The following is a 25,977-nucleotide window of genomic DNA, read 5'->3' as shown; positions in this document are numbered from 1 at the left end:
AATGGGGGTAAAAGTACATTTGCTCATGAACAGAGGAGAAAAAAGGATTTGGGGAATTTTTCATTACGTGATTATGGAACCCAAAGGAGGTATATTTGATAGTAAACTTTGAATCTTTAAAAGTTGATTCATTCAATCGTATTTATTGAGCACTTACTGTGTGCAGAGCACTGTACTAAGCTCTTGGGAAGTACAAGTTGGCATCCATTATCTGTTTTAGAAGTCCAAAAACCACAGGGTATATTGACAGCATTGTTTTACCTAATACTTTTGACACTAGGATTTGCAAACATTTGATGTCTCTAAACCTCTACTCCCAATCCTAACCAAATCACTTCCATTCAGATACAAATGTCAAGCATCTGAATCGAACAACAGCAATATTTTAAAAGCATTTAAAATGAATATGTAGTATATTATATGTATATAATCCATATTTGTTTTTTGTTTATGATGTATAAAGAAAATCTGTCCTACGGGATTGAAAATCTTATAGCAGGTGATATTTTTATTGGCGAATGTAGGTGAGGCTGATATGATTAAACATTGGCAAAAGGCTTTCAAGAGATGATGGGTCTGAAAAAGTATTTGGAATAATGCTTAAAAGAGGGCAGCACTTGCCAGATTTAATCACCTTGATGAATGGCAATTTCAGACTTGCGGCTGGCTTTGTTTCACTCATTTATCAGATGCTAATGTGACTAGCCTTTCTACACTGCAGTGAAACATAGATTGCACTTATCTAGAAGAATTAGAGAACTGGCACGGCTTACTGAACAGAGCACCAGCCTGGGAGTCAGAAGGTCCTGGGTTCTAATCCTGGCTGTGTCACTTATTTGTTGTGGGACCTTGAGCAATTCACTTCACTACACCACAGTCACCTCATCTGTCAAATGGGGATTAAGACTGCGAGCCCATTATGGGACACGGACTGTGTCCAGCCTTATATCTCCCTCAGCACTTAGTACAGTGCCTGGCATAGAGTAACCGCTTAAATACCACACACACAAAAAAATCAAGTTACAGGGCTTGACTCAAAGAGGCCTCATAAAGAGGGAGAAGGCGCTTTACCCCCATGCTACAACTGAGGGGAATCTAAATGACTAATACAGTATCATACAGGTACTCAGTGGCTCGGTGGAAAAAGCCCAGGCTTTGGAGTCAGAGGTCAGGGGTTCAAATCCTGGCTCTGCCAATTGTCAGCTGTATGAGTTTGGGCAAGTGACAACTTCTCTGGGCCTCAGTTGCCTCATCTGTAAACTGGGGATTAAGACTGTGAGACCCCCGTGGGACAACCTGATCTCCTTGTAACCTCCCCAGGGCTTAGAACAGTGCTTTGCACATAGTAAACGCTTTATAAATGCCATCATTATTATATTATTATTATTACTTGATAGTGAGTGCAACCTAGTGAAAAAAGCATGGAACTGCCACCCAATAGCTAATTCGCTACTGCAAAGTGGCCTAATAATAATAAAACAACAACATTTGTTAAGTGTTTACTATCTTTCAAACACAGTTCTAATTGCTGGAGTAGATATAAACGAATCAGGTTGAACAGAGTTCCTGTCCCACATGGGGCTCAAAGTCTAAGTAGGAGGGGGGACAGATACTGAATCCCCATTTTACAGATGAGAAAGTTGAGGCCAAGAGAAGTTGAATGACTTGCCCAAAATCACAGAGCAGGCAAGTGTGATTAGAACTGCTGGGACTAGAACCAGTGCCAGTGCCTTTTCCAGGATGCCATGCAGTTCTTTAAATATTCAAAATTTTTATGAAGGGGCGGAGCCATATAATAGCTGTTGAAAAGCAATGCTCAGTCCATCAAGAATGCAGCTTTGTCCCCATTTTACCAGAACTGAAACTTCTTCCAAGCCTTCAAAATTCATGGATGGTAAACATTCAACCTCCGAGTCCTCCTTCTGAATTTCAAACAGGACATCTTAGACACCTGATTATAAATGGGAAGAACACCCCCAGCCCAAATCCCCATCATTTTCTTACCATGAACTACTGGTGCTATGAGCATCATGAAGAATAGCAGCTGTGATGACCGCATGGTTGTGGACTATATCACTGGAAGGTTTCTCGGCAATGAGTGTTTTTCAATAGTGAAATGAAATAAGTGTCCGTCTGTCTGTTCCCACTTCTGCACTTCGCCAGGTAGGTGACTACTTAAAAAAAAACTCCCTTAAAAAAACAAAAAAGGACACAATCCCACAAAAATACCAATATCCAGAATCCGAGACCTACAAATGGAAAAAAAAAAAGCTTGGTCAGTAACAAGACAGCAATATATCACTCCAAGAAAAATGACGCGATTGCAGAAAGGCTATTTAAGTGTACTTTACCCCGGTTCAAACTTCTGTAAATCTAGTTCTTATTTAATTAACTATGTTGTAGGACAGTCAAGGCTACTGAGCTACAGATTGTGAAGTTGACTTGAACTTGGCACACATTACTGCATTAACTGTGGGAGTGCAAGGGGTAAGAAGGGACATCTTTAGTTTACTGATCTATTCTTGGGACACTTTATTTCAGCTGTAGAAGGGCTACCTTTAATTCTTTTAGCCAATCGATTGTATCTGCGGAGTACCCACAGGGTTGCAGACTTCTACACTAACTGCCTGGGTGAGTACAATAGTTAATAGATAGGGCCTCTGCCCTCCAGGTGCTTACATTCTAGCAGGGGATATCCTAAATTCAACCGTGGGTTCTGTTAATTTGAAAAGCCTACAGTGTCGCACACAACTTATATTTTCAAAGATAAAATGGTAACCATTTCAGGCCATCACCACAACCTAAGATAAATAAGACCAAGACACCACTTGCTTCATGAGTCATTCGGCATATGACATTTTTTTTTATTTTTAGATAAAGCAAAACTTATAGCCCCGAGGAGATTTACCTTGCCCTACCAAGACACATTCTGACATGTGGATATGCACATGTTCCCCAAATTCCCTTCAAACAGAGCCTGTTATTGTTTTTTTCTTTTCAACTATCTCAGTTCGGGCAGCTGAAAAGCCAAGTGGCTTAGTACTTTATTCACTATTTGTCTGTCTTGCCCACAATTAATTACATGACAGCAATACACTATAGCAGAGGAACACATATGTGGCTAGAGGGAATGAAAGTAGCCCTGCATTTAATTTCCAGAAATTTCTCTCATAAGCAGTAACATTTCAAGGAGAGGAATGAAGAACTGCAATTTATGCATCGAGGAGATGAGTTTTCTGGATTCATTTAAAGAGCTCCCACTGACATTTTAAGGTCTCATATTAAGCCTTTTGAAAACCAAATTATTGAGTGCTTTGAACCTAAAAGTCTCTCTGGATTCCCCATTACGCATTTAATGGGCAACTCACAGGACTGGGACCCATGAATCCTTTCAGTATGGGACAGACTGCCACATAACATGAACAAATTAAAAAAGGGTCTCCTGTGACTGTCAACAAGATATTCTCTAATTCCGTATTAACCTCAGCAAGGAAGAGTGCTTTCTGAATCATTATGGCATCTTAACACTCAAAGTTCCTCATTCCAGATAAATAGCCCAGAGTGTTGTATGATCTTAACATCAGCTCTCTTTTGCACTACAAATCAATTTCCTCAGATTGTGTTCTCCTGAAACTTTGGGTGCCTGCCTACCGTTTTTGACAATGCTGGAGTAGCTCTTTACAGAGAACTCAGGTACTCACCCATCCCACCCAATCCTACAGCACTTATGTACATATCTTTAAACCCTGTTGCTTCTTACTATTTGTCATTTATTTTAGTGTCCATCTACACCACTGGATTATAAACTTTCTGGGGACAGGGTTCCCATCTTCTAACTCTACTGTATTAGTACGGTGCTCTACACAGAGATGCACTCAATAAATATTACTGATTGATTGCTCAGGTAAAGGACACATCGGAGGTTTGGACTCCATCAACCAACAGCAATTGTGTTGAGCAACTACTGAGTGCAGAGTACTGTATTAAGTGCTTTGGAGTGCACAATGGAAAGTAGTGAATATGATCCCTGCCCAATAATAATAATAATAATAATAATAGGATTTGTTAAGCGCTTACTATGTGAGAGCACTGTTCTAAGCGCTGGGGGGGATACAAGGTAATCTGGTTGTCCCACATGGGGCTCACAGTCAATCTCCATTTTACAGATGAGGTAACTGAGGCCCAGAGAAGTTAAGTGACTTGCCTGAAGTCACACAGCTGACAAGTGGCAGAGCCGGGATTAGAACCCTTGACCTCTGACTCCCAAGCCCATTCTCTTTCTATTGAGAGTTTAAGATGTAGAGAAGACAGATAGGAGGAAGTAATGAAGTATATAAGCACATAAGTGCAATGGGGGTTTGTAGATACCCAAGAGGTGCCAAAGCGCCTAAGGGGCAGATGGAAGAATATAAAGTGGGGAGAAAGGAAATCGATTTGGGGAAGGCTTCCTGGAGGAGAGGAGATTTCGGAAGGGCTCTGTAGATGGGGAGAACTGAGTTGTTTGGAAGGGGAAGGGATTTCCAGGCCTGGGAAAGGATGTGGGCAAGTGATTGACAGTGGGAAGGACAAGAGGGAAGCCTAATGAAGGGGGTAGTTTGGGAGGAAGCAAGAGTACTAGCTGGAGTCTTCCAGAGAATGGGTATTTATCCCTACCAGGAACAACACTAGGGAGAGCCCAGAGTGTTCATTCATTCATTCATTCAATCGTATTTATTGAGCGCTTACTGTACCAGACCACTGGAATAAAAGGAACAGTCCAGAGGATGGAAATCAGCCTCAGAAGGGAAGAGATCTTCTGGAGCCATATCCAATTTCAGCTCCTGTCCAGTCTCACCCACATCAAGATAGGGATTTAGTCTTTCAATTGAACTGGGAAATGGGGTGTGGATAAATTTTTTTCCCCCCAACACTGCATCATGGTTGAAAAGATTTTAATCAAAAATGAATGATACTTCTTATAAACTTTACTTTTATTCATGGTGTTAAGCGCTTACTACGTGCCAAGCACTGGGGTAAAGAAGAAAGTTCAGGCACAATCCCCTGTCCCACATGGGACTCAAGATCTATGCAGGAGGGATAGGGGTCTTTGAATCCACTTTTTACAGTTGAGGCCCAGAGACCTTCTGATTTGCCCAAGGTCACTGAGCAAGCAAGTGGTTGCACTGAGATTAGAACCCAGGTTCTCTGACTCTCTGAACTGCACTCTTTTCCAGTGGCCCAAGTTGCTTGTCAGTGGTTACTATGTGCTAAGCGCCAGGGTAGTTCAAAGTTAATCAGATAAGACCCAGGCCCTCAGTTTAAGAGGCATGGCTATTTGTACAGACTTGTTGTACATGAAGGATCACCACAGTGTAGAACAGCTAAATCTTCCCAGATCACTTGATTTCAGAACAGCACTACCGAGCTCATGCCCCATAATCTCACCTTACCCACACCTTTGCTGCTCCCCTTGTTGTGAAGAGACCTTGCTGAACTCCACAAAGAGAAAGATGCCGTAAAACAGAATAAAGGAGGTTCCAGATTTAATAATGCACCCTGTCTACCAATTCTGTTACATCATCCCCTCCCAAATGCTTACTACACTGCTCTGCACATAGTAGGCACTTAATAAATACTACTGATGGTGTGTTTTTTGTGTTGCTATATTGTCGTCTCCCAAGTGCTTAATAATAATGTTGGTATTTGTTCTGCACTTACTATGTGCCAAGCACTGGGGTAGATACAAGGTAATCAGGTTGTCCTGCGTGGGGCTCAGTCTTCATCCCCATTTTACAGATGAGGGAACTGAGGCCCAGAGAAGTTAAGTGACTTGCCCAATGTCACACAGCTGACAAGTGGCAGAGCTGGGATTAGAGTCCACGACCTCTGACTCCCAAGCCCGGGCTCTTTCCACTGGGCCACGCTGCTTCTCTAGTGATAATGATGGCATTTGTTAAGTGCTTATTATGTGCAAAGCACTGTTCTAAGCGCTGGGGAGGATATAAGGTGATCAGGTTATCCCACATGGGGCGCACGGTCCTAATCCCCATTTGACAGATGAGTTAACTGAGGCACAGAGAAGTTAAGTGATTTGCCCAAAGTCACCCAGCAGACAATTGGCGGAACCGGGATTCGAACCCATGACCTCTGATTCCCAAGCCCATGCTCTTTCCACTAAGCCACGCTGCTTGGGGTGCACATAGTACACTTGGGGTACACAAAGAGTACACACAGCGCTCTGCACATAGTAAGCTCTCAAATACGACTGACAATTGATTGAGTGGTTGATAATAGAAAATGTGAGATCTGAAAAAGAAGAAAAAGCATCCCTGGCAGAAGAGAAGGTATGAGATGGTTGGGAGGAGTGTATGGCTGGGTTGAAGATAGTGGGTGAAGAGAGAGATAAGTAATGGAGAAAAATCTGGAGGACAGCTCTGAAGACAACAGCCGGATTTACTGCTTAGTTGGCAGTGAGATGTCAGTTAACAAGAACTTTTCCCTTTACAAGTAGTATGAAATGTAAGAGATGGAAACAGGGAACAAGGTGAAAGACTCTTGTAAATTTCGCCAACGATGATCATCGATCCCCACTGTGACTTCCACCATCACCTTTGTCTATTATATGGTCACTTGCCTGGGTGGTAATAGAGGACACTGGTCAGTACATAGCACCACTCAAATGTCTAGTACTTTAACATCTAACCAGACAGGGAACAACAAGGATATTCACACAGAAAATCAGAGAGGCAACTACAATAAATCTGATGGCAGCACAAGAGCCAGATCCATTCACACTAAAATTTAACAATATATATCCTGACTAATAAATGTTTACTGTTTCTCTAGCGGAGGGAATGTAAATGAGAAATTGGTTGTTCAGGGAAGATAAACTAATTTCATGAAAAGAACTGAAGTTTAAGGAGGTTTTCAAGAAAAATTGGACATCAGCAAACAAACAAAACATTCATTTCTCAATCACCAGCAGTCTGGGCCATTTCTCTTCTAGATAATGAGTTTTTCATTGTGGTTGTGTACACAAGGGCTGGTGTCATGGAACTGAAAGTGGAAATATTTCTCCCAGTGCTGTGGATATGATAGATCCTGTTGTTTATTTCATGACACCTAGCACAGATTTATGTGACATGAGTGACATTGCTAACAGGATCTGGAGTAAAAGATTGGGTCGAGATCAGCAGAGGCTCAGCCAAAAGTTGCATTTGTCACAGAAGAGGCTAGATTTCACTCATTAGGAACCAAGAAATCATTTGCAAGAAGACTTGGAAAGAGCACGGGATGTGGAGTGAGAGGTCATGGGTTCAAATTGCACTCCACCAATTCATTCAATCGTATTTACTGAGCGCTTACTGTGTGCAGAGCACTGTACTAAGTGCTTGTAACTTCCCCATGCTTAGAACAGTACTTTGCACATAGTAAGTGCTTAATAAATGCCATTATTATTATTATTACTATTATTATTATTATTTCACAATCATCTTTCCAGTTGTGATCCTGAGCCTCCTACCATGCTCCACCCCAACCAGCCATCTTGCATTAAAGCTGAAGCGATTTATACCCAAGTTGCTTGCAAAACCAACCACGGTACCCAGACTAATGAGAAAATCAGTAAACAGTTAGGCACTGGGACTAACTGCTAGGATATCAGTATCCTAGAGTAGAGTAGGATAATAATAATAATAATGGCATTTGTTAAGCACTTACTATCTGCAAAGCACTGTTCTAAGCACTAGGGAGGTTACAAGGTGATCAGGTTGTCCCACAGGGGGTTCACAGTCTTAATCCCCATTTTACAGGTGAGGTAACTGAGGCAAAGAGAAGTTGAGTGACTTGCCCAAAGTCACACAGCTGACGATCGGCAGAGCCGGGATTTGAACCCATGACCTCTGACTCCAAAGCCCATGCTCTTTTTCACTGAGCCATGATACTAGGAAAGGTATCCTTGAAAAATGCCCATATGAAGTGATACTCATCTCATGTCTAGCAAGTCCTCCCCCAAAACTTAATAGCCCCAATGCAATAAAAAGGAAATCTTTTATTGCAATAAAATTCTGTTATACTGAACTCTGCCAAGCATTTATTAAAGTGCTCCGCACACATTAAGCACTCAGTAAGTACAACTGATTGATTTAATTGTTGTAAAAAAATTTTGAAAACTAACCGATATTTATTCAAAGCCTAAATAAATCACCATGGAAAAATTACGGTGCTCGTCATGAGAAAATCTTAGACATGTTTTGCTGGACAAACATAAAAGGACTGTGCAGCCTATCACTGGACAGAAGTCAGTTTTCAGCATGCAAAATTAACGGAAGGCATAAGGAACAAAAAATACATCCCATAGCTCCTAATTCAGCTTCTCAAGTTTTACTAACTTGCAAAAGAAGTATTTTGATGGCATTAAAAAAAAATCACTTTGTCTTGCACAGACCTCTGAAGGGAAAATACAGGGTTCTTTTTTCTGATAAATCAATCAAAGGCATTTATTGAGTGCTTACTGTGTGCAGAGCACTGTCCTAAGCACTTAGGAGTGTACAACTGAGTTGGTAGACATGCTCCCCCCCCACAATGAGCTTACAGTCTAGAGGGGATGACAGACATTAATATAAATTAATAATTGACAGATATGTAAATAAGTGCTATGGTGCTTAGGATGGGGTGAATTCCAAGTGTCCAAAGGATACAGATACAAATGCATAAACACAGAAGGAAGGGGGAGTTGGGGAAAAGAGGGCATAAATGTGGAAGGTCTCTGGGAGTTGTGACCTTAATAAGACCTTGACAGTGCAGAAAGTGGTGGTCTGGCACATATGGAGGGGAAGGAAGTACCAGGCCATAGGGAAGATGTGAGAAAGGGGTTGGCAAAGAGATAGATGTCATAAACGCCTATCTCGGAGGAGATACAGTGATATCCTGTTCCTCTCCTTCTATAACTAGCTGGTTTGTGAATTCCTCCATATTTCCCTAAGACCCCTGCCCCCACATTCCTTCAAATTTATGCACTGTCAAACACCACAAACTGTACTATGCCCTGCTCTTCCAGTGGTCCAAAGCCTATGTGGGCAAGTGAGCCAGTTGTAACAAGAGAGCAGACCACGCAATCCGCCCCAAAATTGAATATTTTTGCCTTACACTCCCAATTCATACTCAAAGAAAACTACGCAGCCTAATTTTCGCTATCATCGACCAAATGCTATTTTATGACTGGTTCACATTCCTCCATGATTAGAAATTGAAACAACTTGGAAGTACTTTCATTAACCAGCCAAACCCCGTAACCCACCTAGGCAAATTACAATTTTAATGAGAGAATCCCTTGGATAACTGACTCACAGCAAAACAGTATACATTTTCACAAATACTAACCTATTTTAATTTAAAACCACTTCCCTTTTTGGATAACCACGGCAAATATTTCTAACCCATCTGGGCATGGAGCTCCATGTACGAACCAGACCAATCAATAGAAACCAAAGACAAATAGTCCCGTTAATTCTGAAAGGTTTTAAATGAATGAGGCTGGAACCTATATTTCAGCTGCAAAATGTAATTATGAATATATCCTTTATATGAAGACTCTAACCATTCATCACTCATAAGCAAGCTTTGCAATCATTCCATGATTCACTGAACAGTGTCCCAAACCACCAGAGCCACAATAACCGGGACTTAAAGAAAGCTTTCTCTGAGGGGCTCTTTCCAGAATTTTGAAGTGTTCTTCCCCTGATTCATTTTTACAGGGAAGGGGAAAAGACGGATGACAGATGAGGTCAGAGGGTCTCAGCGCTTGCCTCACTGTACTTCTAAATAGCAATCCACTACCTGTATCTTGGGAGCCACTTGAAGCTTGATTCTTAAAGGTTTCAAAAAAGAGGGAGGGATAAATACCCCTGTACAACTGTGTACTTCACTTTGGGGGAAAAAAGAGCTTATTTCCACATCTGCAATAGCCATTTATGAATACAAAAACAATCCACTACTACATCTGCTGAATACAAGTGCCCGGAGGGTTGATGTGGCTAAATATAATGCAATCACATAACTTCCAAGCACTTAGTACACTGCTCTGCTCACAGCAAAAGCCCAATGCCACTGAGTGATCAATAGACGTAATTCAATATAACTGTATTCATACACACATAATCAATGTTATTTTAACACATACAAGCACTTAATACAGTGCTCAACTCACAGCAAGAGCTCAATGCCACTGATTGATCATTGGATATAATTCACTGTTATAATCATATTTATACACACATAATCAATCAATGTTATTTTAACACCTACCATGTGCCAAGCCCTGTACTAAGCACTTGGGAGAGTAAAACACGATAGAATTGGTAAAGGTGACCTCTGCCTTCAAGGAGCTTACATATTCTTCATAAGTGGAGAAGATACTATGGATGTTGAAATTATTCATTCAATCGTATTTATTGAGGGCTTACTGTGTGCAGAGCACTGTACTAAGCGCTTAACCACCTGGATATGTGGGGGGGGGGGGCCTCCAGGAATACTATTAATTTACATACCTATGGGTAATTTATTTATTTCTTCATATTAATGTCTGTTTCCCCCTTTAGACTATGAGCTCATTGTGGACAAGGAATTTGTCTGCAAACTCCGTTGTACTGTACTTTCCCAGGTGCTTAGTACAGTATTCTGAACCCAGTAAGTGCTCAATAAATGTGACTGATTGACGTGTATATCACTACTTGACCATGTCAAATAAAACAACGCAAATTTTCTACCATGTTTCTCTTTTCCTTTAATGATAGTTGAAGGTGTTCCTGGTTTTATGAACTTATTTTCTTTTACGCAAAATATATTTATCAATCAAAACTGAAAATGTGAAGATAAAAGAAGGAGAAGCACTGTGGCTCAGTGGAAAGAGCCCAGGCTTTGGAGTCAGAGGTCATAGGTTCAAATCCTGACTCTGTCAATTGTCAGCTGTGTGACTTTGGGCAAGTCACTTATCTGTGCCTCAGTTACCTCATCTGTAAAATGGGGATGAAGACTGTGAGCCACCTGTGGGACCTGATCACCTTGTAACCTCCCCAGTGCTTAGCACAGTACTTTGCACATAGTAAGCGCTTAATAAATGCCATTAAAAAAACTCATTCAAAAGCACTTTACTGTACCCTCCAAAAACCATAAATGTGAAACCATGAGAACTGTTTGTCTATATTACAACAAAAAGTATACTTTTGAAATATTCATCTCTAAGAGAATCAAGATAAACATGCACATTGATTTCAGTCCATTTTGAAACTTTATGATTGGAGAGCTGATTCCACCATTCTCCGGCTTGTAAACTGCCCCATCCAGCAGACAGGGTGGCGTCAGGAAGAGAGGGAAGTTACCCTGTCCCATTTGTTTTTTTTTTTTTCTTTTTAAGACCAATAATATACCAGATTGGCTGAGAAGGATCCCGGACAGATTGTCACCCACAGACTAATCAAATGTGTGGTAAAAAAAAGGGGAAAAAGAAACCTTACAGTTGTGAGTCAGTCAACTGTATTTATTGAGTGGTGACTTCAGCCTCCCAAAACTTGCAAAGGGCTGGGGACGGAGAGCAAGCAAGTCAAGGCAAAGAAAGAGAGTCAGAGTGAAGAAAGGAAAGGATAGCAGGGCAGTGTTTTCTCCAGGGAAAACTTCACTCTCTCAATCCCAAATAAGCACTGGGAATTTTCCATCTGTAAGCAGTGACCTACCAACTACTGGCCGGTTGAAATAATCTGCTCTCGTCCAGTTGGGAGAAACAGTAAAGCCATTTGCTCAGATTAGGTTTGGGGATTATTTATGGACTTAATTTGTCCATGCTTCCCTTGCTCACAATTAGCATTAATATAAAAGAACTTCCCATGCAGAGTCATCGGCAGCTATTTCTCCAGCTCTACAGTTGAATTAAAATGGCATGAAACATTCCACTTTTCGAGCTAGGTGAAGATGAGATTGCAAACTGAAAGCTTTTTACAATTTCAATATGACCATTGTAGAGTCGATATGCTATCAGTTTGAAGATACACACACATCTCTCTCTCTCTCTCTTCCAAGCATTATCATCTGATGAACTTTTTTTCTTTTTTTTGCTGGAAAATGGAATAGCAAATAGTCTAGGCACCTGGTATTTTAATGAGAAAACCCTTTAGGAGAAAAATGGGTTAATTTTAATTGTCTTTCACATATGTTATAATCTAGTAAATGTCTATTAATATTTAGTAGCAAATTGGGTTTTAATGATCATTCCTATTTTTGGCCAGGGGTTGACATGTAGTTTAAGCATAAACTAGATTGATGTTTTACACCGAAGTGATTTTCCTACAAACTCTCCTGAAGTTAACCTCTTCAGACCGCACAAAATTGTTTATATGATTTTACTTCTAGTATACAATTAAGCCATTAAATTGCAATACTAAAATGTATTGTAACCAGTGACCATTCAAAAAAGGAAACTTCAATATAGCTTGCAGTAAAGTTACAAAACTGTTACCCACAGCTAGGATCTCCACATTGAAACCCAAGTGGAAAGGTTCCCGCTATTCCTCTTCAAGAAACACTAAAGAATTCAATCAGTGGTATTTATTGAACACCCACTGTGTGAAGAGCACTATACTAAGCTCTTGGGAGAGTCCAGGACAAAAGATTTGATAGACATGATCCGTGCCTTCAAGGAGCTTACATTCTAGTGGGGGAGACAGACATTAAGATGAAAAACAGCAGAGTATAAGGATAATAATAATAATGGTATTTGCTACAGCTTACTATGCACCAGGCACTGTAGTAAACACTGGGGTAGATTCAAGATAGATTGGACACAGTCCACATCCCACATGGGACTCACAGTCAAACCACATTTTACACGAGGTAACAAGCACAGAGAAGTAAAGTGACTGTCACACAGCAGACAAGTAGCAGAGCAGGATTAGAACCTAGATCCTTCTGACACTCGGGCCCATGTTCTGCCCACTAGGCCACGCTGGTTCTCCACATAAGTGCCGAAGCAAATTAACATTTCCCAATGAAGCTAAAGGAATACTAAGGGCAGGTCCAGTTCTAATTTAGGATGCTGTTAGGCTAGTATAATGAGGTTAAAATCAGTGCTTTAACTAAAAAATCGTTATTGGTTTACTGCCTGAGAGGGGGGTCGCCCCTCACTGATTGCTCATCTTTAAAACGTGAATTAGCACTTCAAGGAGTTTGATTTTCACATAAAAGCTCCTTTTTAAATATCATTTTCTAAAAGGGGGAATTACCATCGCTGGTAGCTGAGCGTCTCTTTAAAAAGCTGCCGTAATGTATCCAAATAATAAAATTTCGGTAGGATGAAATACTAAAATGTTTTCAGGTCTCAAGTGTTTCCTTGTGGAATTGAACAACTGCATCCAAGTCATTCAGGAAATCAAGAGTGCTGCCTTGGTGGTGTGCATGAGAATTGGGATATACATGGCTACAGGACCCGTGAATGCGTGTTCTTACCAAGACCAACAGAATGCCCTGCTTTTTTAATTTGTTCTTCTATCTCCCACACTGCAGAGCAAAGCCAAAAAATTAGCAGCAACAGGGCCCTGCCGAAAAAACCCATGTTTTGAAATTAGCCCAACTCAGCAGGGGCCTCCTGGATGGAGCTCGAATTAAACACGGTCCTTAATGGCTCATTATGGTGCATCAGACACTAAAATACCCAAAGGGAGCTGGAGGCTGTTCCTACCAAGGGAGAGTTTCTCGGCCTGTGTGCATGATGCAACGTTTCTGCTGAAACTTTTGTCTGTGTACGTGCTCATTAGAAGGTCGGCAAATGCTGGCCCACCTGTTCTATTGACATTCTCTTCCTACTGAGAATACACAGCAGGGGTAAGAATTGAGGATGAATCCATGACATAGTCCTCGTTCATTTTACTTCTGTAAACGTGAGCCAACAGCAAGGATCTCATTGCACATTTAGATGCTTGTTGTTTTCAAATATCACTGTCATTATGGCTTTACATTCTCTACTCCTCAGAAACCTCCATTGGTTCCACACTCATCTTTGCACCCAACAGAAACCTCTGGTCATTTTTCTTCTCCCCATCCTATGTTCCCTACTACCATCTCAGCGCTGATGCTCTTCCTTAGCAGTTTTGTTCTCACTACTTTCTGTTTCCTCATCAGTAGGAAATTTGTAGTAATAACTGTGGTATTCATTCAGTGCTTACTATGTGCCCAATACTGCACCAAGCCCTGCAGTAGTTAGAGGATAATCAAGTGGACACAGTCTCTGTCCCACCTGGGGCTCTCAGTTTATGACAGAGGGTGGACAGGTAATAAGCAATTATAATAATTTTTAGACTGTGAGCCCACTGTTGGGTAGGGACTGTCTCTATATGTTGCCAATTTGTACTTCCCAAGCGCTTAGTACAGTGCTCTGCACATAGTAAGCGCTCAATAAATACGACTGATGATGATGATGATAATTATGGTACTTGTTAAGCACTATGTGCCCATCAGTGTTCTAAGCACTGGAGCAGATACAAGATAATTGGGAACCATCCCTGCCCAACATAAGGCTCGCAGTCTTAATCCTCATAAATAGATGAGGGAACTGAGGCCCAGAGAAGTGAAGTGACTTGCCCAAGGTCACACAGCAGACAAGTGGTCGAGCTGAGATTAGAACCCATGACTTTCTGATTCCCAGGCCCGTGCTCTATCCACTAGGCCACGCTGCTTCTCAACATAAATGTCGAAGCAAATTAACATTTTCAACTGAACCTAAACGAATGCTAAGATCCTGTTCTAATTTGAGCTTCATTTTCTAGATGAAGAAAATGAGGTACAAAAAAGTTAAGTGTCTTGCACCCAGTCACACAGCAAAGTGATGGAGCCAGGATTAGAACCCAAGTCTTCTGACTTCCAGGAGCGAATGCTCTCCCTTACATAAGCTTCAATACAGACCTAGAATATCCCCTCTAAATGTAACCGATAGAGCGCTCTATACTCTGCGTGGTCAAGTGGGTAGAGCACAGACTTGGGAGTCAGAAGGACCTGGGTTCTAATATCGGTTCCGCCACTTGTCTGCAATGTGACCTTGGGCAAGTCACTCTGCTTCTCTGTGCCTCAGTCACCTCTTCCGTAAAATGGGGATGATGACTGTGAGCCCTATGTGGAACAGGGGGTAACAGGAACAGAGAAGGTAAGTGACTTGCCCAGAGTCACACAGCTGATAAGTGGCTTAGTCGGGATTCAAACCCGCGACCTCTGACTCCCAAGCCCGTGCTCTTTCCACTAAGCCACGCTGCTTCGCGGAGAACATATTTACTATTCTATTTATTTTGTTAATGATGTGCATATAGATTTAATTCTATTTGTTCTGACGATTTTGACACCTGTCTACATGTTTTGTTTTGTTGTCTGTCTCCCCCTTCTAGACTGTGAGCCCATTGTTGGGTAAGGACCGTCTATATATGTTGCCAACTTGTACTTCCCAAGCGCTTAGTACAGTGCTCTGCACACAGTAAGCGCTCAATAAATATGACAATGAATGAATGAATGAGCAGGGACTGTGTCCAACCCGATTAGCTTGTATCTACCTCAGGGCTTAGAACAGTGCTCATCAATCAATCGTATTTACTGAGCGCTTACTGTGTGCAGAGCACTGTACTAAGCACTTGGGAAGTACAAGTTGGCAACATATAGAGACAGTCCCTACCCAACAGTGGGCTCACAGTCTAGAAGGGGGACAGAGAGAACAAAACCAAACATATTAACAAAATAAAATAGAATAGATATGTACAAGTAAAATAAGTAGAGTATTAAATATGTACAAACATATATATATATATACAGGTGCTGTGGGGAAGGGAAGGAGGTAAGATGGGGGGATGGAGAAGGGGACGAGGGGGAGATACATAGTAAGTGCTTTACAAATACCATTATTATCATAACTATTATTACTCTCAAGAACTTGGTATGGTGCTCTGTACATAGTAAGCTTTTGATAATTGATTTATTGATTAGAAGTTTTCCCAGTTGATGTCTGAGATAGCTACCAGCCCTGCTCTCCCTCCTACTCCTTTGGCCAGGCCCGACCAAAATCTGAGCCTGCTCCAGATGGCTGAGGGAGTGGAGGAATCGGAAATCATTTCCCGTACGGACTTAGAGGGGATTCAGGTTTACTAAGTCTTCCCAGAACCAACACTGGAGAGGTTATTACAGTGTGGATGCCCATATCCCAACAGGGCAGAAACAGGACTTCGTTTTGAATTGTTCAGTCAGGAAAAACAGTAGGTTCCTCACGTCAGCCTAACATCTGAGATGATTTCACTATGAGCTGGTTTCCTTCCCAAGTGTAATCTATTGAGATACTGCTGTTTTGAGAAGTATTTCCCAGCTGAACAAACGCAGTCCTGAAATGGAATTATTATTGTACAAAACGGGGAGGTGGAGAAAAACCAGAAGGCGAGGTTATTAACACCAGAAACTTCACATTTCAGATTAGTGAAACACATCAGACAAAATATAAGCCACTCCCAGGATCAAGGCTAGCAAATATAGACCCATATGAAAAAATTATTTTCCCAGGAATTACACTGGTTACCGAGCAGTGTGGATTGAAATGACAGTACTACCCTTTAAACTTGTTTGTAATTCACTTCTCTTGCCTGCAATTCTTTGAACATCCTCAATCTGTCAAGATCATACTGCTACCCTGTCTTGGTCCATTCTCTAATTGCCATGGTAATTCACCTGGACGACCCAGTAGGATCAATGCTCCAAAGTAACCAAAACTGGCAAATTGCGCACTAAGATATACAGTGCCATCGTTCAGCACTTTGTGCCAGCCAGAAACAGACCTAGGGGACACAGATGAACTGCGATGGGAAATCCATCAGGTGGAATCCCACTGCCAGATTACTGGACATTTGGCACTGGGTCTCCTTTTCTCCCCAGAATAATTTTATCCTTTATTTTGATGTTGAGGCATATGAGAGTAGCTGAGGGAAAAATAAGCCAAATGGATTCAACCAATCGTATTTATTCATTCATTCAATCGTATTTATTGAGTACTTACTGTGTGCAGAGCACCGTAATAAGCACGCTTACTGTTTGCAGAGGACTATACTAAGTGCTTGGGAGACTGCTGACCTCCCTGCCTCCTTTCTTTCCCCACTCCAGTCCGTACTTCACCCTGCTGCCAGGATCACGTTCACAGTCCGTGTTTCCCCACTCCTCCACAAGCTCCAGCGGTGGCCCATCTATCTCTGCATCAAACTCCTTATATAGGTTTCAAAGAATTCAATCACCTTGTCCCTTCCTATGTATAACCTCCCTGATTTCCCACCACCCAGCCCACACACTTTGGTTCTCTAATGCCAGCCTACTCACTGTACCTCAATCTCATTTATCTTGACACTGACCTCTCGCCCACGCCCCGCTTCTGGCCTGAAAAACCCTCCTTCTTCATCATCATCATCATCATCATCAATCGTATTAATTGAGCGCTTACTATGTGCAGAGCACTGTACTAAGCGCTTGGGAAGTACAAATTGGCAACATCTTCATACCCGGCAGACGATCACTCTCCCCATCAATAAAGCCTTATTGAAAGCACATTTCCTCCAACAGGTCTTCCCCTATTAAGCCCTCATTTTCTCTTCTCCCACTCCATTCTCCATGAATCTTGCACTTGGATTTCATTCATTCAATCGTATTTATTGAGCGCTTACTGCATGCAGAGCACTGTACTAAGTGCTTGGGAAGTACAAGTTGGGAACATATAGAAACGGTCTCTACCCAACAACGGGCTCACAGTCTAGAAGGGGGAGACAGACAACAAAACAAAACATATTAACAAAATAAAATAAATAGAATAGTAAATATGTACAAGTAAAATAGAGTAATCTGTACATATATACAGGTGCTGTGGGGAGGGGAAGGAGGTAGGGCAGGGGGAATGGGGAGGGGGAGAAGAAGGAGGGGGCTCAGTCTGAGGGGATTTGCACGTTTATTCACCCCTCCTTTAGCCCCACAGTACTTAGGTACATATCTGTAATTTATTTATAATAATAATAATGATGGCATTTATTAAGCACTTACTATGTGCAAAGCACTACTATTGTCTGTTTCACCTTCTAGACTGTAAGATCATTGTGGACAGGGAACCTATCAACTCTGTTTTACTATAATCTTCCAAGTGCTTAGTACAGTGTTCTGCACACAATACGGACTCAAATATGAATGACTAATTGATACACTAACAGAGTTGGGAGACGTGTTCTCTGCCCATAAGCCACAGTCTAAAAGGGGAGACAGACATTGATATAAATAAATTATGGATATGTAGATAAGCTGTGGAGCCAAGGGAGGGGACAGTGAAGGTTGCAAATCCAAGTGCAAGGATGACACAGAGGGAGAGAGAGAGAAGAGGAAATGAGGGCTGAGGAAACTGTTGTATTTTATTACCCCAAAATCAACTTCCTACATTTTGATATTTCTACATTAGGCAATTCCCAAAAATTAAGGTAGCTCCTTCTACCAGACACAGTCAAGCTGCTATTAAACATTTTTAAAGATGATGACACAGACATCCATTCTTTTAGACTGTGAGCCCACTGTTGGGTAGGGACTGTCTCTATATGTTGCCAACTTGTACTTCCCAAGTGCTTAGTACAGTGCTCTGCACATAGTAAGCGCTCAATAAATACGATTGATTGATTGATCCATGGCTTTAGATTTGGACCTTCCTAAAGCACAGCACACAGTACACACCAATCCCCAGTCCCTGGGATTCCATGGATTAAGCATCCATTAGATGGAATCAATCAGTGGTATTAATTGTAATCAATTAATGTAGTAACAAGAGTTATAGAAGTAAGTGCTTAATCTGTGCAGAGCACTGTAGTAAGCACTGAGCCCTGAACTAACTCAATCAGCTCCATGTGGTCTGGGAGAATGCCTGAGACTTCTTCCCTGATGCTCAATATGGCATATAAACGCCCAGCGCTTACTCAGGCATTCAGAAATGAGGAATAATTTCAACCACACCTAGCTAGAAATCATACTTGATCAATAACACATGAAAAGCCTCATTTTACATTTATTTTCTCAGCCCCAGATATATGGACAAAGAAAGCAGGAAAAAACAAAAAGCAAAAAAGAGCTGCTTTGACATCCTCAGTGGGCTAGTACTAGACATCATGAGTTGTAATCAGGTCTGTCTCCGCCTGCCAGTGAACACAAAGCCAGTGTACAACTGGAGGGACAGGAGGCAAGGATGAGTTCTTGGAAGGTGATAGTAAAATTTACAAACAATAGGAAGTACCATACAGGATGCTGGATTCCCCAACTCTCTGGAGAGACTCAGCTGGTTATTGTAGAAGCAGCAGCATGGTCTGGTGGATAAAGCACAGGCATGGGAATCAGAAGGGTCTGGGTACTAATCCCACCTATGCCATTTGTCTGCTGTATTACCTGGGGTAAATCACTTAACTTCTCTGTGCCTCGGTAATCTTACCTATGTCACGGGGAATAAGACAGTGAGCCCCATGTAGGTCATGAACTTTGTCCAACCGGATCAGGTTGTATCTTCCCCAGCACTTAGTACAGTGCCCGGCATATGGTAAGCACTTGACAGATACTATTAAAAAAACATAAAAGCAGCTCAATTGGGCAGTCTGGAAAACATCAGTTTCCATTGATTCAAACAGTTACCCTAATGGAAAAGTTGCTCTGAATGCTAAACAGCATAAAAAAGGACACTTCAGACATCATTAAACCAAAAGCATCCATTAGCTATTCTCAGACATGACCTTATTTTTTTGTTTGTTTTCAGGCGATTCTCCCCCTCCCCTCCCACCAAGCTTTACCGCGGCTCAGGGCCCAAGCCAAGAAATCAAAGGATCCCTCCGACTATTCCGGGAACCATCTTGAAGTTCTCGGAGCAATTCTTACACAAACAAGTCCATTTCTGATTGACCCATATAAAGACATGATAAGAATCACCAGAAAGGAACGTAAAATTGCCGTGGAAATAAGGATACATTTGTAAATTCATTTCAACATGCCTTGAAAATTTCCCTTTTAAGTATATTTTTTTTAGATGGAGTCTTGGCTGCAGGATCTGCTACTCACTGAGATTTTCAGCTTCTAGAACTTCGGAAGGACTTAATCACTCAATGGTATTTAATGAGCACTTACGGTGTGCAGAGCACCATACTAAGTGCATGGGAGAGTACAACACAACAGAGTTGGTAGACACGCTCCCTGCCCACAACGGACTTACAGTCTTGAGCGGAAGACATTACTTAAAATAATTTACAATATATAATTTAAAGATAGTGGCCTTCTGCCACTTTTACCTACAGAAAAAAAAAAATGAACCAGGGGTTGTCTTAAATGCCACATTTAAAACAGTCTGTTTTGACTGCTAAGTTAAGTGAAATGAATCATTTGACCAGTGTTAAATATACTGCTCATTATTTTGGGGACACCGTGTCGGACTGTGTCACCGTGTCGTGACGGGGTCTCTCGTGGGGAAAAACAGGGACTGTGTCCAACCTGATTACATTATATCAACCCTGAGCTTGGTTCAGTGCTTGGCAAATAGTAAGTTCTTAACAAATACCATCAATCAGTGGTATTTATTGAGCGCTTACTACTTGCAGAGCACTGTACCAAGTGCCTGGGACAGCATAATATAACAGGATTAGTAGACACGTTCCCTGCACACAGGGAGCTTCCAGTCTAGAGGACTATCATAATCATCAAAATGAAATAAGGAAAAAATAATAGTAGTAAAAACAATAATAGCAACAACCGGGCTTAGGATGCACATTTGCCACTTTAAGATCCAGAACAAAATTTAATTTACCAAACAGGACTTGGACAAGAAGCTGACCTGTTGAAACCTATTGCAGTTTTCATTGTTTAATATCCAATATTAGAGGAACTACATACTTGGCAATACTTAAAATAAATCCTAGGCCTTTAACTCACTAAAGGTCTCCACTGCATTGGAAATTTGGGGTTTCATTCCCCCTATTTAGAATCCTACGGCTGTTTTGGAGTTGAAGGTACCCTTAATAAGAATGTCATAGTGGGGAGTAACAGATGTGGAATTGAAGGTACCCTTAATAAGAATGTCATCATATAGGGGAGTAACAGATGTGGAACGTTTTCTACAAAGTGAGGAAAAAGTTTTTGTTTTGTTCGCCCCCCCACCTCCCCCAGTGAATATTAATTATGCTCTGGATGTTGTACGCTTCATTCATCATTGCTTCAAGATCACAGCAAAGAAGGCCTGCTGACATTTTCCTAAATTCAATTTTGAAATGTTTTCTCTCTGAGAAGTGTCTGGCCATTAGTACTGACCATTTCTTCTGTGCATGGAGAAAGATGTAATGCCACGGGAACTCAATGGGCTGTACAGAAAAGAGGCTATATATCTCTGTCCGTCTTTCAGTAAAAACACCTAATGCAACTAGGTTCAAGTATTTTCCTTCTCCGCTAAGGTGACAAATAGAGCCCTTCCGGGATAAATTTCCAACATTTTTGTTACTGGCTCCTCCATTTCATTTTCTCCCCTCATTCTACTAATAAGTTGCTCTGAAAATCCCACATTTCAAATATATTTTTCCATGAACAGCACTGATCAATCTTTCGCCATGCAACTCCCAATAGGAACACCCCAGACCCTCTCAATTGCTAAACAAAAAGAGCCTGTGTGAAGACATTTATTTTCCCACTTTTTTCCTCATCTTCTAAAATACTGCAAACTGGTTTTCATGAGTTGTTCATTTTCTTTGCTGCAAGTTGTAAAAGGAGATGTGTCACTTGGAAGGCAGCATATAATTTTGTGTGATTGCCTGGCTGTCACTTATGAGCATTTAGGCAGTCATTTATATTAATTTAACTAGCAACTTCATAATCAGGTGGTACAAAGCAATGCAATATCTTCAAAAGAAGGTCCAGGAGGATGGTATAAATAGGCAATAGATATTGGAGTCCAAATAAGAGCTATTTCTCTCAGAAGCACTGGAAAATCAGCAATTTCTCACCATTAAAGCTCTGACTATGCTTAAAAGTCCAACAAACCTGCAGGTGTGAACACAATAGATCCCCACCCTCAGGATAAAAACTGCCTTAGACTGAAAAACCACGAAAAACGAAGACATAAAAATGCACTGAATGCAAGAAACTGTTCTATTCATTGACAGCACAAATAATATAGAATCACTTTCTTCTTTCCCTACAAATGGGTCAGGTGATGATGATGATGGTGGTGGTATATGTTAAGCGCTTACTATGTGCTAAGCACTGTTCTAAGCACTGTTCTAAACACTAGGGTAGATACAGGGGAATGAGGTTGTCCCACGTGGGGATCACAGTTGTAATCCCCGTTTTACAGATAAGGTAACTGAGGCACAGAGAAGTTAAATGGCTTTCCCAAGTCACACAGCTGACAAGTGGTGGAGCCAGGATTAGAACCCACGATCTCTGGCTCCCAAGCCCGTGCTCTTGTCGAATGTCCACACATTTCGTCCATCAAAACTCCTCTAGGAAGACCTTGACAACTAAGTTAATGATAAAGCTCTCATTCATGTTGGAAGAAAAGGCTAGTCTGTTCCTAGGGGAGACATTGATAGATTACAAGGTTAACCGGATCACAGGGTATTATTATTTTGAGGTTTTTTATGGTATTCATTACCTACTCTGTGCCAAGCACTGGTCTAAGCACCGGGGTAGTTGCAAGTTAATAAGGTTAGCTACATTCCCTGTCCCACATGAGGCTCACAGTTTAAGAAGGAGAAAGTAGGATTTACTCCCCATTTTGCAGCTGAAGAAACTGAGGCACAGAGAAGTTAAGGGATTGCCCAAGGTCACACAGCAAGCAATCAGTGAAGCCAGGCTCATCAGAATCTGGGTCCTCGAAGACTCAGGCTCATGCTCTTTCCACTGGGCCACAGGGCTTTTCCATGTAAATAGGAGGGAGAACAGATAATTATGACGGCCACTAGAGGATTTTCCATCACACGTTTATTTAATGAACCTGAGGCTCTGTACTAAGTGCTGGAGTGGATACAAGCAAATCGGGTAGGACAGTCTCCGTTCCACACTGGGCTCACAGTCTCAATCCCCATTTTACAGATGAGGTTACCGAAGCCCAAAGAAGTGGAGTGACTTACCCAAAGTCACACAAGCAGACGTGGCGGAGCAGGGATTAGAACTCATGACCATCTGACTCCCAGGCCCGTCGTCTATCCACCAAGATCTGCTGCTTCTCTTTGTTTTTCCCCTCAGCAGATTAGGTGGTTTGTTAGAAAAGACGATGAAACTGGGTCCATAAATACTAAATTCAGTTTAAAAAGTGACAGGATATCTTGCCATCATGAGGTAATATGCTGATTAATACACGGCATGTCATTTAATACATTGGCTGAAGAGTGGAATTCTCATTACGTGGACACAAGCAGGAAGATTTAAACTGATCACGACTTGAATTTAACTTCTCTGTGACTCAGTTACCTCATCTGTAAAACAGGGATTAAAAGACTGTGAGCCCCATGTGGGACATGTACTGTTTCCTGCCTGATTAACTTGCATCTACCCCATGCATAGTACAGTGCCTGGCACATAGTAAGTACTTAAATATCATATTTTTTAAAAACCCACACTATTCCAGTTTTTAATGCCTTGGTCAAATGGAGAACAACCAGTCACTGTTCTCTGGCCAGGCACTGTGGCCCTTCAAACTGTTCCTGCTTAGCCTCTGAAGGGTGGCTTAGTTAACAAAAGCTATTTTGGCCATCTTGCCTCTGGAATTCATTTGCTGCTGGTGTGAATAAAATATGGATTAGTGCATTTTTATGACTCTGACAGGTGACAAATGAATAATGAAATTTTTTTGTTGTTTTGTTTTACCCATTGTCATTCTTTAAATGGAGTTTACATTACCCCCTTCAAAACTCATTTTTGTGTCCTCCCCATTGCAAAGTAGAAGTTCTGAATTGTATAAATTACACTACCATTTCAGTACAAACTGGTCGTGTGAGGAGTTAAAAAGGAAATGGGCTTGATTTCTGCCCTTGATTCTTAAAGTCAAGACACAAAAGCTTAAAACAAATAGCACTGAAACACAAATGACAAAAATAAAGGAGACTTCAGAAGTTAAATGCAGGGTAGATTAGAATGGATTAATTTCTCATCTCTCTGGAACACAATGCTTTAATGACAAGAAAATTGTTTGGAAAGCCAATGTGATCTTAACAGCATCTAATCTTCATTTAATATGTAATTCAGATAATCAAGAGTAAAGGAAACTCCATCCTGGAAAATGCTAGGGACTAAAAACCTTACTCATCCATCTTCTCCTCCTCTCTTCCCTCACATCTTCCATCTCCTCTAGGATTGATAACTCGCTTGCATGCATTCTCTCTCTCTCTCTCACACACACACACACACACACACACACACACACACACACGCACACAGTTATCTCATCAGTACTTTGTGCAACCATGAACTTTTGTACATCAATCAATCGTATTTATTGAGCGCCTACTATGTGTAGAGCACTGTACCAAGTGCTTGGGAGAGTGTAATACAACAGAATTAGCAGACACATACTGTATAGAGGGGGAGACAGACATTAATATGAATAATTTATAACATATAATTTAAAGATATGTACATAAGTGCTGTGGAGTTTCAGGTGGGGCAAACATGAAATGTCCAAAGATAGCAGATCCAAGTGCATATCTTATTACAAAAATCACTCACCTAAATATCCACTTTTCTGATTCTTCCTATCTAAATTATTTGTTTGGCAGTCTCCCCCACCACACTGTAAGAACATGCCTTACAGTGACAAAGTGGCTTACAGTGACTCCATTCTAATACTATTTTGCACACAGGAAGTGCTCAGACACAAACAATTATTAATAGATCAGTTCCCAAGGTTTTGGTTTGTATGTTTTCTATTCCATACACAGTGTGCAGGTTCTAGACTGTTAAAGACAAAGGCATTTTTAAAAGATACATCCATGAAGTTATGAACATGTTAACAGCAAAACAGCAAGTTGGTAATTAACTACTTTTAAAGGGCTTTAATTCCCCCAAGAATAGATGTACTGGTTTAATCTTCTCTACAAACATATAATGATGCAACTCACCCCTTGGGTGGACTGGGAAGAAGTAAACAATACAATTCTGTCCCATGATGGTTTATTCTATTCATTTATTCTATTTATTCTATTCAGACAAAATGGCAACTGTTGTTGTAAGATTAAGGGGAAAACAATACAAAAACTAGCAGAGGCAGAATGGGCATAAGAGCGGGGAAAAAAATGAATGAGAATGTGAATTTGTTTTCCTATGCATTTGTGTACACAATAACTGGCTGAAAAAACAAGAAAGCATTGCCACCAGGCTTTGTAGCCAAAAACAGCAAGGTAAAGTCAGGCAGACAACAACACTGGAGAGAGCCAAGGGGATGGATAAAATCTTTAAGGTAGTCACTCGGAAAAGGAGAAATGATACACCGAAAGTATCCATCTGGAAAAGAGCCCACATACCGTTCTCTAAGTTAAACACAGTACTAGAGACAGTATTTATTAAGCACCTATGTGCAAAATTAATCAATCAATGGCATTTATTTAGAGCTTACTATATACAGAGCACTGTTCTAAGAACTTGTGAGAGTACAAGAGAATTAAGTGACACGTTCCCTGCATGATGAGCACTGGACTGAACTCCAGGAAAGAAGTCCACCAAGAATATACAGACATGATTTCCTGGCCCCTAAGAAGCTTCACAGTCTAAGAACAAGATCTGAGGGTTGTGGGAGGCTACTGGCAACGGGCACGCAGGGAAAGATGAACAAGCAAAAACATGAGGCAAAGACAATGATAAATACAATAACATCAGAAGAGACTCATGGCTCATCCAAGAGTCACAAAAGTCAGCCCACCATTTAGCACAGTGTATTGCACATACTTAGCACAATAACAG

The 25,977-nt window shown here is 41.2% G+C and overlaps 1 protein-coding gene across 17 annotated transcripts in view; it reads right to left on the bottom strand.

Annotated features, from left to right (window-relative positions):
* The window catches only part of ADGRL3 (adhesion G protein-coupled receptor L3), a 694,363-nt gene that overhangs the window by 391,888 nt on the left and 276,498 nt on the right, over nucleotides 1-25,977 (bottom strand). For 16 of the 17 annotated variants that reach the window (XM_038759779.1, XM_038759784.1, XM_038759785.1 and 13 more), the window contains one exon: nucleotides 2,005-2,249. In XM_038759779.1, the coding sequence (XP_038615707.1) occupies nucleotides 2,005-2,059 (55 nt within the window). In that variant the 5' untranslated portion in view covers nucleotides 2,060-2,249. Of the gene's footprint in view, nucleotides 1-2,004; nucleotides 2,250-19,483; nucleotides 19,517-25,977 lie in introns of those variants that run through there. The other variant, XM_038759782.1, reaches the window with a different exon arrangement.

This window comes from Tachyglossus aculeatus, chromosome 17, assembly GCF_015852505.1.
Source record: "Tachyglossus aculeatus isolate mTacAcu1 chromosome 17, mTacAcu1.pri, whole genome shotgun sequence".
NCBI classification, from domain to species: domain Eukaryota; kingdom Metazoa; phylum Chordata; class Mammalia; order Monotremata; family Tachyglossidae; genus Tachyglossus; species Tachyglossus aculeatus.
Note: the sequence above shows the minus strand (reverse complement) of the source record. Positions and strands in the feature narration are given on the sequence as shown.